The following is a 14577-nucleotide window of genomic DNA, read 5'->3' as shown; positions in this document are numbered from 1 at the left end:
ATTATGGAATTGACCTGAAGGTCTAATCCTTTAGTTTGCCAACTACGAGAAAATACTTTTCCTTGCCCAGTCTTTACAAGTACTTGGAAGTATGCATTATTGCCCACAGTATTTCCAATAAATAATATATCAGAGAAAAGAGAAAACACACTTACAAATTGTTCAGATCAACCCATTAGAAAAATGTCTACACAAGATCGTATACCACTGCAACATTACAGAATCTAAAAGTACTGAAAATAAAACAGTAAAGTAATCACAAAGATTGATGTTGCATTTATATGATTATCTCTGAAGAGAGTAATTTCATTTACAGAATTTCTGTGAATAAAGAAAACACTCTGTGGAACTGCTAACAGTGCCACCATTTAGTCTTGATGCATGAGTGGCTCTCAAACTGGACAAGTGAAATACTCACAAATGTAGAGTTCGATATTTGCCTGCCATTTCCAATTTCCTTCCTTCCCTCCCCTCTCCCCCTTCCTCTGAAAAGACTTTTTTTGTGGCAGATGGAAAGAGCACTCAGTGTTTTAAGTCACTGAAAAGCATTGACTCTGCTGGCCCAACTGATCTGGAAGGGGACAGTCACTGTTCTGCTGAATATCTGAAAACCAAGGCAAGACTGGGAACAGGACTCCAGCATGATACGTGATTCTCTGGATCTCTGCATTGGACAGATCCCTCTGCAGGAATGCTTTGATGTCACCTAGTAGGCAGCAGCTTTGGGGAGAGTGATGAAGCAAGAAGGGCATAAAAGAACCCCTGCCTGAACCTGAAATACAGGTTTAAAGTGAAGCTGAAGGCAAAATAAGAAACAAGTGTGGGTGGGGATCAGTCCTGGGTAGAGAAAACAAAGGAGAGTTGACTAAAGACATTTGAAATCAGGTGGTAGACACAAGAGCAAACCCACTTTTCCAACACAAAACAGTGGCACTATCCTTGGAGAGCTGTGGTGGTGCAATGCTTTAAGAAACTGCACACCTTACTATCTAATTCCATTCTCTTTATTTTGTCTTGGCACTATCTACACGAATGGAAAACAATTGCAAAAAATAGATACATGCACGTCGGTTTTACTGGCTGCCAAAACATGGCCGGATTGGAAACAATGGTTCCAACACATTTATCTTCTTTCAGACTGTGGTTTCATGGAAAGGTGGTTGTTTCTTCAGCTTTTCATTAGCATATCATTTGTATGCTAGCCAAGAGAATTCCCAAAGGCTTTTTCTCATACTGCTCCTGTCAGCCTTTTTTACAGAAGAGTGCCCAACTGAAGGCTACTTCCAAAATGCATCTGTAAAACTTATTTGAATACTCTTCATTCATAAAACAGATGGAAAAGTGAGGAGTAAGGAGGAGAAAAATGTACAGAAAGAAAGCAGACCTGTACAAAAATCATCACTATGAAAAACAGAGATTGCTTGATTCTCCATTCCCCATAATAGAAACATTAAAAGTAATGTTCTTTGGACTGTGTGTTACATTCAATTCCTAAAACAGAATATTAGCTACTGCATTTCTGTGCTTAAAGTCATTTTCCCACTGCTTTTTGTTGACTGTTTGCATTATTTAACTTTAAAGAGTCCAAGAGGCTTTTGATTGTTTCACTTCCTATTCCTTTCATCCTATTCTTCATCCTGCTGGAATTACTTTTTCCAAATGGTATCAGTAGTGCTGCCAGTCCCCAAGGTTCTTTATTGATCATTTGCTGAGTTTTATCTTCCTTCTGTAAAATCCAGGCACTTTCTCTGGCCATAGCTATAAATTTCTCCAGCTGTGGCTGATTAACATTCTTGCTGATATTAAGGTCTTGTTCAAAGGGATTCCAGATATAAAGCGGAGAGGACTCAGGCTTATTTACTTCCTTTCCCTGCAGAGAGTATAAAGAAAAAGCCGAAGTTGCATATGTGCATTATAGGCAGAGCAAATAACAAATCACTTGAGTTATTACATTAGCATTAAAAGTGCTTTGACCTACTAGAGAACATTTTGCAAAACACCCAGTCATTATTAATCAAGTTAATTTTCCTGTCAACCTGACTGTATGATTCGTGTTCTCTGAATCCTCTCAGTGGTGGTTTTCTTTGCCACATTTAACTTAGATTTCCTTCAAGGTAAACAACACACAACTACAGTTTAACCTTTTTGGCCATTCTCCCATTTGCTTTCCAACAAACCTCAGACCTCACTCACTGCAACCTCCTACTCCTAATCTCCACTTGTGTATGCCGCATCAGTGTGTCATATCAACCTGCACAGTCCAGTTTGATAAAATATTGCAAGCCCTTAAACTGTTCAAACTATTCCTCCCACAGTGCTCAGAGAGCTCACAGTGCTGGTGAAACTGAAAAAGATTGCTGCCTTGGCTGAAATTCCTCCCAGTTTGGTCTGTCTTTTAAGCACAGAGCTATTCAGGTCATAGTCCACTGTTAGGCACCTGGTATAGTACAACACAAATAGCTGACAACTGTGTAGTTTGCTATTTAAATGCACTTCCATCTCAGTGCTGATCAGTGTTTCTTAGCTGACCTGTTCTGTATAGCAGAACCTCTTCAGGCCTTTCCATCACAAGCTCTAGCAGGAATCCACCAGCGATTGCTGGTCCAGGAAGCGTCTATGTACACGTTACATACTCCTGCCCCAGGGCCAAGAGGACTGTCAGAAAAACAGCAGCAGCACAGATACCTCCCCTGACTAGCTCAGGCTCCAAATGTGTTTTTGCTTGCCTTTTTGAGGTTTAATAGCAAACAGAAGTTCTCCACCTAAATAAATCAGTTTCTAGGATCAACCTACAAAAAGAGCTCTTATGCCAGCGATCCATAATGCCCAAAGAGCAAACAGAACACAACAGAGTGCCCACACAGCAACAGGGCACTGAAACCCCTATTCTGGAAGCAGTCCAGCAGGAACAGGTGTGAGTTATGGTAGTTACATTTTCATGTATTTCTATTGTACTGGCATGCACACACAGATCAACAGGATGACTTAAACATATAAAGCAAAGCAAAGTGATAGCACAGCACTATCTTGCTATGGCATACTTACTGAGCTGCAGTACAGTTACTGTAGGCTGATACAACCTGCAGTAGAAAACCGCAGTGCCAAAAGCATACCCAGAACTCAGCTGTAAGTTTTATTGTAGGCTCCGGTTGGGTCTGGACTCCCAACTTTAAATGCAAAGCCTGTCAGCACACAGGGTTTGTCGCAGACTTTTGCTATGACAGACATCATAACATTGTAATAGCTTTCATCACACAGAAGCAAAATAGCTTTGATTTTTTAAAACTGCCACTTTTATTACAGGGCTTTCCAGTAAATTTACACTGGCTTTGCATCACTTTCTGGTTTCCACCATATCCAAGTAATGACACTGTAAATGTTCTTAATGGTATTGTAAGTTATTGGGCTCCGAGAGGTAAACACTCCTTCACAGAAAGGACTCAGTGTGACAGAAATTGGTGCTTAGCATATGTAGTTTGTCAAATGGCAGACAGAGAGATTCAATTGATAATGATGAGCAATTAAAATCCATTTACCTTTCGAAGATTTATGGAATTCTTCCTGAAATCAAAGTTTCCAAAATATTCAAAAAACTCACCCAACAATACATCTAAGGGAAAGAAAAACAAAAGCCATCAGTAACATTAAGGAAAAGTTTATTTTCAGTACCCTCATAAAAAAAAGAAAACTCATGAAAGATCTACCTACCAAGTGTCTCTGTATTTTTTGTAGGTTTAATCTTCCTTAAATCACTAACAAATGAGCAATCATATCCTCCAATTATATGCTTGTCTTTTTCATCTGAAAGAAAAATTGTGGGCATATTTTGAAGTAATAAACAGTAAAATGTCATTGTACTTAATAAAATTCAGATAACAAACTGAAATCAATGCTACCCATATTACATAAATCAAATACAAGTGAACTTTCAGGTTAAGATTCAATTTAAGTGGTAAAAGATTTAAAAGAAAAAAGTCTATAGATGGACAAAGGAAAAGCATCATGACCAAATGGCACATTTTCAAAATCCTACAGGAATAGGATAAATGGTCGTAATCCTACAGGAATACGAGTAAGATCTTCGTATCTCTGAAAATACTTCTAATAAGTAACAAACAGGGTACCTCTGTATAGAGGGCTGTATTATACACTAAACAGCACAACTCTTCTACATGAAGGTTTCCAAAAAATGAGACTCAGAGTGTTCACTGTCTTTTTCTCAAAAACTTCAGAGGATTAGGAATACTCTTGTAAAATATCAGAACGTGTTTTTTGTATAAAAATTTCTACAGGATTCTGATGGAAATGTTTAAAATTATTTTAAAGCAACTGAACACAGGCCTTTTTCTCCACTGAAAGCACTCAAAGCTTCCAAGGAAGCATGTCAATAAGCAGAAGACATCAGTGAAGAATCAAGAACTTGAGATGTCATTCTCTATGCTTTCATACAATTCACTGAAGATAACACACCCAGAATGCTGTGTATGAAACTGCCAGAACAGCTTGTTTGTGAAGATATAAGAATTATTTGCAAATGGCCTGAACAGTCTCAAGGATATTATAAACTGGGAGAAGAAAATACAGCCTTTCTTTTAAGCATTTGGTATCTATAAAACAATACACATCCTATCAGTCTGCACAAAATCCTTAACTCCAGAAACGTTCAAGACCCTGCAGGTCTTCTAAAAAACAAACAAACAAAAAAATTCAGCACAGGACCATTGAACAAGTCAATTACTTTTAATTATCTAAGGCACAGAATAAGTCTAACCCCTTTAAATTGAATTAGTATTGTATTGAAAAGGGATTTATTTTGCCTTTAAAGATGCATTATTTTCACTAAAAAATACATCTAAAACTTGTGTATTCCCTCGAACTTAACGCACACATAATAATCATTAGTATTTGAGAGCATAAAGAAATTGCTTGCATTTATTTACCACTTTAGAGAAAACAAATATGCAATAAACAATAAACTGCAATAAACACAGAAACGGCTGTGCTTACCTGCCAGTTCTTTAAGTTGGTCTAGTGTTGGAATGATAGGTGGAGATCTCTTTTGCAGAAAAAACATGACCATCATGGTCAGGGAGAAGTTTGTAATCCAGGTACCAGGAGCACTGTTTGTAAGTCCATGAACACGGGCCCAACATCGTACAGTGAACACTAATGCTCGTACACGGGAATCAAGACAGCCATAGATATACAAGAGTTCTGAACTTCTTATTGCAATGCTGAAGAAGAAATGAGAAGACATGTAAATGATGAGAGAATTATGAAGTATCAGATGCAGTGTTCATTGCTTATTATAAGAGAAGAGGACCTCCATTAAAAAAAAAAAAAAAACTTTGACACATTTTAAAAAATAGAAGAGAATCATAGAATAGTAGAATGGCTTGTGTTGGAATGCTTGGAGTTGTCCAGGATTAAATACCTGGTAGTTTTCCATAGCAAGAAAGATACAGTTTTGGGTAAATAATAATACTGCATTTGCACTATTTCCTGCTTCCTTGTTCCACATCACAGTGGGAGGAAAAAAACCTCAAAATAAAAAAACACCATCAAGTACTGTGGAGTCAAACTATGCAGAACCGAGGCGAAAAAACATAATTTAGCCACAATTGCCTTTGAGGTACATTAGATAATATCTCTATCCTAGTATAAAATAAAATATAGCTAGAACTTCTTTTACAGCTTTTATATAAAAAGTAATAAAATGCTGCACTGAAAAATAACCTAAGTGCAGAGACACAATGAAATCTGCAAAACAAGTCAGTTTGGTAATTTTCAAATGATTACTGCTTAGTCAAGCCAAAAAAACAACTAATCTCGAAGGATAAAGGTTTTCAGATGGATCAGTTTTTGATCTCCTTCATCACACTGTTATACAACCATTCATATATTGTACAAATGGGAGGGCAAGAAAAAGCAGAAAAAAAATGAAAATACGGTATGAGAGTAAAACTTTGGTTCAATTTTAGCCTGAAGTGCTAAAAATTGTTCTAAAAATTCAGCATAGCCTTTTGGAGACATTTACTAGGTCAAAATTTTGTAACATCTGGGCTTCTAAAATTTCAGCTGTGAGGTGCTTTATGGTGTCCAGAGAGGTTTGTTTCTAGTAAAAATGATAACAAGACAAGAAATGCAGTCCTTACCAGCCAAACCATCAGCAGTGAATTACAAGGAACCTTGTACAGAACTACATGCTGACTTTCACTGTGGCTGCATACAGAGAAGTAATTTCATTGCAAGAAACTTGTTCAATACCGCCTTAACAACTCCTGCACATTCTGAAACAGAACTTTGGGTAATTCAGAAAACTTAGTATATCTCATCTGATCGTATCTAATGTAGACAAATCACAAAACTGCACTGAAACTGGTATCACAGAACCACAAAATATTCTGAATTGGAAGGGGCTCACAAGGATCATGAAAGTCCAATTCCTGCCAGGGCAGCCCCAAGAGTCACACCCTGTGCCTGAGAGCATCATCCAAAAGCTTCTTGAACTCTGTCAGGCTGGTGCTGTGATTGCTTCCCTGGAGAGCTGGTTACAGGGCTCGACCACCCTGTGGGTGATGAACCTTTTCCTAATATCCAACCTAAACCTCCCCTGACACAACTTCAGCCCATTCCCTTGGCTCCTGTCACTGGTATCCTGAAGAATAATCACACATATGTTTATATTCCCAAACAACAATGAAAAGGGTGAGTAACTCATTTTCGGCTGCATACACTTATGCCAGGGTTGTTTACCGGAGTGAGGGGGGTATTTCTAACTAAAACACGCGATAGCACCAGCACAAGGGACAGCACAGCCGCTTCCGTGCTCGGCGGTCACCGAGGAGCCCTGAGGGGCATTTCTGGGCAGCCGGCGCCCCCTAGCGGCCACTGCTGCGAGCGGCCCCGCACGGCGGGAGCACCGCAGGCTCCCGCCCCTTCCCGACGCCGGGAATTCACTAGGCATCCAAGGGATCTTCCCAGCAAACAGGTGTATGCCGGCCCTTAAGAAGAAGGAAAGGACACCAAAATAACTAGAGGCCAAAGCACTAAAAATTAACATTCTGGAACTGCTTAATCTGAAAAGCAATCAAGAAAGGCTGTGCATATGCCAAAGGGAAGTAATGACTAATGAACACTGCCTGCCCTCTTTCCAGTTATATAATCCAACCTTATTCCATAGACTGGTTTTTGAGTCTTCAGCTTCAGCTAGCAACTATTTCTGATGCTGAAGAAAGATAATGTAAGGACATCAAACTCTAAGCCCTAGAAGTCAAAAAAAATAGCCTTTTTACTTTCAGAGCCAACATTCACATTTGTTAAGAACATGGAAAGGAAAAGACTAAACACTTGGTATTACCGGTTTTCAGAACATTTTAAGTAGATCAGAATTCTCTGCAAACTTTTTAAAGCCAGGTCTCACCTGTTGCTCACTGACAGATCACACTGGAATCCTGTCGGCTGATGGGAAAATTTCACCAGAGGGCAGCGGGCATTGAGTATCTTCTGTACATTCACACACCCAGGACCAAAATTATCAAGGCAGTCACCAATGACAGAAAGAATCCTCTGAGTTGCTAATCTTTCTGATGGTAATCTTTTCATCTGATACTCCATTTCAAAGGGACCTTTTTTCTAACACAGAATTTCAAAAGCAAGCTGTTAGCTCTCAAGCAAAAGAGACATCTAAAAATACTTCTGAAATACCACAGCAACTTACAAAGGAGTTTGTACAACTAGAACCGAAAGACAAGAATTATTCAAAGCAGTCCACCGAACTTAAAATTCGTAAAAACATATTGCTCTCTCTTTCAGATTCTTTTTTGGTGACTCAATTTTTTCCAGGTTAACAGTGATCAACTTACTATAAAGCTACATGTTCAAACAGAAGTACAATAGTACTACATATCACTACTGGCTAAAAAAGTAATTCTGGAATTACCAGGAGAGCATAAATGCTCTGACTGCAAAAGAGGAGCATACAATTACAGAGGGACAGTACAACCAAACTACCACTAATTTCAAACTATTAGTAATTCCATTTCAAATCCTCAAAAAACAATGCATTATTAGTAAATCAAGCAGCAGTGTAAAGAAAAATGTCTTTTTCATTTAAAAAAGTAAAAAAAAATTAGCATGCAAATTACTTAATCCTTCAAAATTAAGATTTTCTGTAAGACTTTAAAATAATCAATTCATGTCATATATCGTTTCCCTGAAAGACAAAAACATGGTGAAGATATATTCTAACATCACAAATCAACTTCTCTGTAGGTCTTCATATTTTGATTTGTTATATTTGTAGTTTTTACCTCAGTAACATACCTGTGAAATCTCTGTTTTCTTTATAGTCTGTGTTTTTAAGACATCAGCTAATTTTGCTTGCTAATCCAATACTTGACACTGATTTATCCTCCACCTTGGAACATGTCATGTGTGAATGCATACTACATAAGCAAAATCACAGTGATCTAACTAGTAACTGAGACACAGAGTACGTTACTTTTGTTGTCCACAAATTAGTGATCTCACGGACAGGTGAAACAATTCCAAACTTACGGACCTTGCAACATTTCCCATAAAGTCACTTCAGGTGCTGAACTTCTGAGTCTCCCTGGCAATCACCGAGGTGACTGTTCCTGCTGCCCTCCTGCCAATGGATCTCCAGTCAGCACCACGTGGTGGAACATGCCAGGACAGTGGTCCCTAATCCCATCTGGCTGTGTAGCTGCATGCTGCAATAGGGCTGGCTCTAAGTGAAAGGAGCCTGTGACTATCAACATCGAGGTAGTTAACAGGAAAGATAAAGATGGGGGCTCAGCTGACCTGTGGTGGGCTGGTGTTGATATTTATATTTGTGACAAAAACCACAATGAGCCTTTCCAGACAGTACCTAACTATCTTTCAAAAAGTGAATGAAGACTTTTTTATAGTGATAAAGTAGATATTCTTAGTAATTAATAGAACCTTCATATATAGCTTTGGTCCTAGCTAGGGGGTATGTAGTACTGATACACTTGCCCAAACCCTGTGGTTCTTCTCCTGTTCTTGCCACGTCGCCCAAAACAGCAAGTACAGGTAAACTATTACTTTTGGGTAAACTGATACAGTAACCAAGAAGCATAACTTCTTGGTTTTAACAAAAACTACTACTCTAAAAATATCACAGAGCCCTGTTTTGAGTCACTCACTAATCTCCCAAACTGCCATGGGTTAAAAATGCCCTATCTGTGGTCTAGCACTGTACTGATAAACCATTCTTGGTAAAGAATGTTCCCACTTTTGCCTCTTTTTAAAATTTACAATTAGTAATCAGTTTGCCATAAGGCTCAAGAATAGTAATTTCATGTAAATAGGTGCTGAAATGCCTGATCCTCCTCCACTGTTGGCACCTTCTGAAAGGCTACACAAGTGAAGAAATCAGAAGATACCTTCTCCGCTGCTGCTAAATCACCTTGTAACTAAGGCTACCTCCCCTTTTTCTCCCCCATAGTAATAAGTCTCTCAACCATCCACAGGTAATCACAGCTGCTAGCAAACTCATTCATCATCAAATACTCTACATTTCACAACAGAACTTCTATCTCCACAAAGGATACATATTAAAGAAAACAACTAGTTAACAAACATGACTTGAAAATAGACATTTTATACTTGAAAGGTATTCCTTCAAAATTTAAGAGGCAACTTTACTGTTTAAATGTAAAGTGCTCCTAGATTTTAACACTTCATACACATGATGATCCTTCTCTTCAGCTGACATATTTGCTTTCATTGTGTTTTATCACTGCAGTAATACTAAAAACTATGTATTTGAAGGATTATTTCTTTAAAATAACTTACATGGCAATATACAAATCGTATAGAAAAGCTGAGAGAATTTTCCATCTTCAAAAGCTTGCCCATTGTCTTTTAAGGAAAACAGAGCTCGTTTTTCCCAAACTGCCTGTCACCACACAAATAATAAGAGAAGTTTTCACAACATGAGAATCACTTACTTGATTATTCATTCAGAATCTGTGAAGAATCCCAACTTCTCCATTGGGCATTTCTGACCCAATTCACCCTTTTTCTTATCCTGATTCTCATTATCTCTCTCTCCTACTTCATTCTCCAATCTCCAATACTTACACCATTCACAGTCAAAAACCAGCAGCAAGACCTAAGATCCTTCCAAAAATGCCTGGTCTAGTCTTTTCCTATTCTCTATGCCTACATGCACAAGGCCCAAGACAGAACATACTCTAAATAACCATTACAATTTGAAGGTGCTCAAATACTAAGTGACTAAACTAAACATGTGAACTCAGATACATAGCGCAAGTTTCCAAATCACACTATGGGTAAAGATAGATTCAGATGAAATTTAGTATGTGCACTGAAAAAGGCAACACTGCTGACTGCGTATTGCTTACTGGAGGTCTTGTAACCCTGGGCTTCTCAAGGTACTGGTGTAAATTCTGTGCTTTGGTCAACAAATTCAAGACTCTATGCATGCTTAGTAATCTCTGCTTGTCTTGATGCTTACTGTTGTATTATCAATGAGGCATTTGAATAACTATGAAGTACCTTATGTAAAGTCTGACAACTGAAAGCATCTGCATTATTGATTTGGCTCAGCTCCTGTTTGCTCCTGGGCCCTGGTCCCCAAAACATCTACAGTTCACATATAAAAGCTCACACTCAAGCTCCTTTCAAGAAGTAAGCCAACTAGTTCCCCTCACAATGAAAATCAGGTGCTGTTAACACAGAAATTTTCTCTGGACTGTGTGGCACCTGTAAGTATTCACCATTACTATCCCACATCCTGAGCTTTCACACCTCCACACACTCAATGTGCGTGTATACATACAGATACACCCCAGTACATAATCCAGTAACTTTCCCGGAGCATAAAGTCATCTCTTCAAGGTAAGGAAAAAAACCTGACAACCCTCCCAAAGCGCAGATGTGCACACAGGCACAAACTTACTTTGCTTTAGGACATGGAGGAGCCTAAAAAACAAAGTCAAGCTTCAACAGAGCATGGCTGAAGCACAGAAGCTATAGAGAAGAAAACACAACAGTAGAATTGGAAGGTCTGACTCTGCTGAAACAATTTTGGAGGATGAGGGTTTTCTTCATAGTGAAATTCACCCTAATAGTACAAAATTTACTTAAACACCAAATCATTTTCTTGCTATTGCAAAAAAGATCTCTTCCGTGTCACATTCAGCTTTTGAAAGTCTTCAAATCCAAACATTCAAATAAACTTGTTCACACTCTATAGTATGAACCCATGTAAAATCTAAATAAAATCAAACTGATTCCTGTGTGTGAAACAGCAAATGAACTGCTCTGTTGAAGAAATCCAACAAACTGAAGATGCACAGCACAATCTTACCATTTTTGTAGCATGCTTTCCTGTATCATGGAAGTCCAAAAACATGTCCACATCAGATCCCAGTTTGCCAAATGTGTTGACTGAAGAGCCAAATGGCTTTACTGTGCTGTCTGGGAAATATGCACGTGCAAAATCCCGAACCAAAGAACAGGCCAGAAATCGGAGCTTGATGTTTTCTTCTGTAAGCTGATACTCATTCAGTAGAACATACATCTGACTGCTTATCTAGTTCAGAAAATAAGCACTGTAAAAATACAATGACCCATGTTCTATCTATTAACATATATTTTCATCTATTTAATATCAATGCAATTAGGTTATTTTATAAATTTCAAAAAGTTTCTTTCATACAGAGAAATTATTTTCACGATTAAAATTAATAATTTCATTTATATATTTCAATATAGGAGAACCATTCCCACAAAATTCTAATACATTACTTTTAAAAATAAAAATAAATTCCTTTATAAGTTTCACATGACCCCTTGCAAATCTGAAATGAACATGGCTCATTTTTAATTAAGATACATCTACAAACCTCTACTTACACTGTCTGCAAGACAAAGCTTTTGAATAAGGTCTTTCACTGGAATGTGACACTGAGGAGAGAGGTGAAGTGGTGTCTCTTCCATGCGTTGACTCACTGGGTTTTTCAATGTGAAAGTAAAAAGTCTTGATTTAAATGGGACAACATGATGCTCTGAAACATCTGGGATTCCAACAGCATCCTGTAACGAAGCTATACTGCTCTCTTCTGAAAACTCTATTAAAGCACTGATGCCCTAAGACATTAAGAATGGAAATACAGGGTTAGATAAATGCATATAATGCATATAGGTTAAAAGTATTTAAGATGTACTATTCTTAGCAATAAGCACTAAATGTAAAAGTTCTGAAATATATTAATCTTCACAATTTAAATACTCAAGAAACACATAAAAAAGGAGCTATCTGTTAGAAAAATGAACGGTGCTACGTAAAATTTCAAAGATTTAGTGCAAAACAGGTTGCTGGCTATTCCTCAGAGGTGTTGCTTAGCTGATTTACAAATAAAAATCAACTGCTCAACAACTTGTGAACATTACCACAGATAAAAACTGATCCAATACACTAATTGTATAGAATTGTATATAATTTGCTTAACTTATGTATGAAGCCTTAACCAAATTTTCATTCTAGTATTTCTTTTTATCTAAGTCTAGATTTTAGCTTACTTTGTAATTACTTACACGATTTTCAAAAAAGAAATGACTCTTAACATTTCCATGACTGGATAAGTACTGCAATAATTTTTTTTCATTAAGTTTTGATGGGCACTTAATTAAAACAGTCCGTTCAGCTTGATCCAGCCGTTCTGTTTGCACTTCAGCAAATGTCTTCTTTCTGGTACTGACTTCAGCATCTGTGAGAAGAAACAAGCATCAAAGCTTTTCTACATAAACAGAAAAATATATAGCTGGTTTTAGTACACTTCCTCTGGATCTTTGTCCCAACTGAACAAAGGTTTGTCCTGGCTCTCCAAGATCATGACAGCAAAAATGAAAAGAATGAAGAACAAATGAAAGACAATGAAAATTGAATGAAAGAAAGAAATATAAGTGTACTTCTCTCACAAATGCATACATTTGTAATAACAAGGAGTAGGAAAGGTAGGAAGAAAACAATACTGACTTCCCTTGATGCACAGGAAGCTTCATAACACAAGGAATCTTTGTTCTTTAATTTGCTGTTCACCATCAAAGAACAGCACACACAAGAGTCTGGAAATGCCAGCTAGGCTGTGAGGCAGATCTAGACCTTTGGCAAGCTTCACTGAAATGATAATCTCTCTTCACCACCACAAAACCAGCACTTCAGAACAATTCAACACTTGCTATTTTTACAACTCAGCACTTTCCTTTACAGTAAACTCCTACTCAAAATTTTCACTTAATAATACACTTTCATCTACTCCAGTACAATAAACCCACAGACCAGTCATATCTCATCACACTACTGGCAATCTGTATTCCTGCTGACAGCCTCCAGAATTCACATGGAATCAAGACATGCTGAAGATCCAGAAACATGGAACTTTTTTTCTTCACTGCATACAAGCAAATGGGCCATCTCCCAAATCTGAAATCATGATCACTGCCCTGCATACCTTTCAAACTAATCCACTGACCACATCACATCAGCAGAGCCTGAAGCTGTTAACTGTTAATACTTCCCTTTTGTCATTCGAATTGGGATGCTGGGGAGCACTTCCCAGCAGCTACTATCTGCCACAGGAAGATTCAATAGAGAGGTCTTTATTCTATGTTTTTGTGGTTTTGGTTTTGAAGAATGCATGGCATATTGTGGCCTCAAAAAAACCTGTAAGTATCATTACGTAATTGTTAGTATTACTTGATAGTAGTTGTTTTTTAAAACTCCTTTATTTTACAAGTTAACTGAGGTGTCACAGAGACTTGTAAATAATAAGCACAGTATCTCTTTCAACAGCTCAGTTTTATACAGCATTTTTCATCAGAAAAACTAAGGAAGCACTTTATGAAGATGATAAAGATAACAGTTTCCATAGCAACAGAGAAGGATGAAGTAACCAAGATGCAGAAAAGACAAGTCCCATGGATGGGTGATATGAACAGGAAGTATCTGCTTTGGGCCAGAACGGCTGTAATTTTTGCCTGATTTACTACCTGTACATGCTTAGTCACTACAGACATGATGTGATCTGACAACTCCTGGCTCTGCTGCCCTCTGCACAGTCTGAGCATGGCACTGATGCACAGCAGCAATGGACACCCCTCACTAGTTCTCGGTTTGTAGTAAAGACACAGCGGCAGTCTCACGTTTCCTGTGCCTTTTTGAGGGCGTCTCTCGGGACAAGCCCCGTCACTTGATTTACCTCTAGCTGGTACCTACGTTTAACAAACCGAGTCCCGGGCACTGACAGCGGACTCTGGCCTCCTGGGCTGCAGCCCGGGAAGGCACAAGCCGAACCCACTGCCCGGCCGAGCTGCCCGGGCCCTGCGGGGCTCCTCACGCCCAGGACGCGAGCATTGCCCCGGCGCCTCCGGTGGGGCCGAGCGGGACAGGCGGCCGCTCCCTCCCCACGTCGCCGGCACAGCCCACTGTGCGGCACCGAGGCTCGCGGTGAATGCAGCGCGGCCCGGCGACCCGTCCCTACCTTCCCCCGGCTCCTCGGT

The 14577-nt window shown here is 38.7% G+C and overlaps 1 protein-coding gene across 1 annotated transcript in view; it reads right to left on the bottom strand.

The window, feature by feature from the left end:
• Positions 1–988: 988 nt before the first annotated feature.
• Positions 989–14577, bottom strand: part of LOC121671341 (mitochondrial poly(A) polymerase) — a 16015-nt gene continuing 2426 nt past the window's right edge. Inside the window, 10 exon segments of the mRNA XM_042042803.1 lie at positions 989–1555; positions 1558–1870; positions 3537–3610; positions 3709–3801; positions 5008–5234; positions 7424–7635; positions 11384–11608; positions 11932–12165; positions 12613–12785; positions 14559–14577. Of these exon segments, the coding sequence (XP_041898737.1) occupies positions 1509–1555; positions 1558–1870; positions 3537–3610; positions 3709–3801; positions 5008–5234; positions 7424–7635; positions 11384–11608; positions 11932–12165; positions 12613–12785; positions 14559–14577 (1617 nt within the window). The 3' untranslated portion in view covers positions 989–1508.

The sequence above is a fragment of the Corvus kubaryi genome, unplaced genomic scaffold (assembly GCF_017639235.1).
Source record: "Corvus kubaryi isolate FWS band 111438036 unplaced genomic scaffold, C.kubaryi_AGA036_p1.0 37398, whole genome shotgun sequence".
Taxonomy (NCBI): Eukaryota; Metazoa; Chordata; class Aves; order Passeriformes; family Corvidae; genus Corvus; species Corvus kubaryi.
Note: the sequence above shows the minus strand (reverse complement) of the source record. Positions and strands in the feature narration are given on the sequence as shown.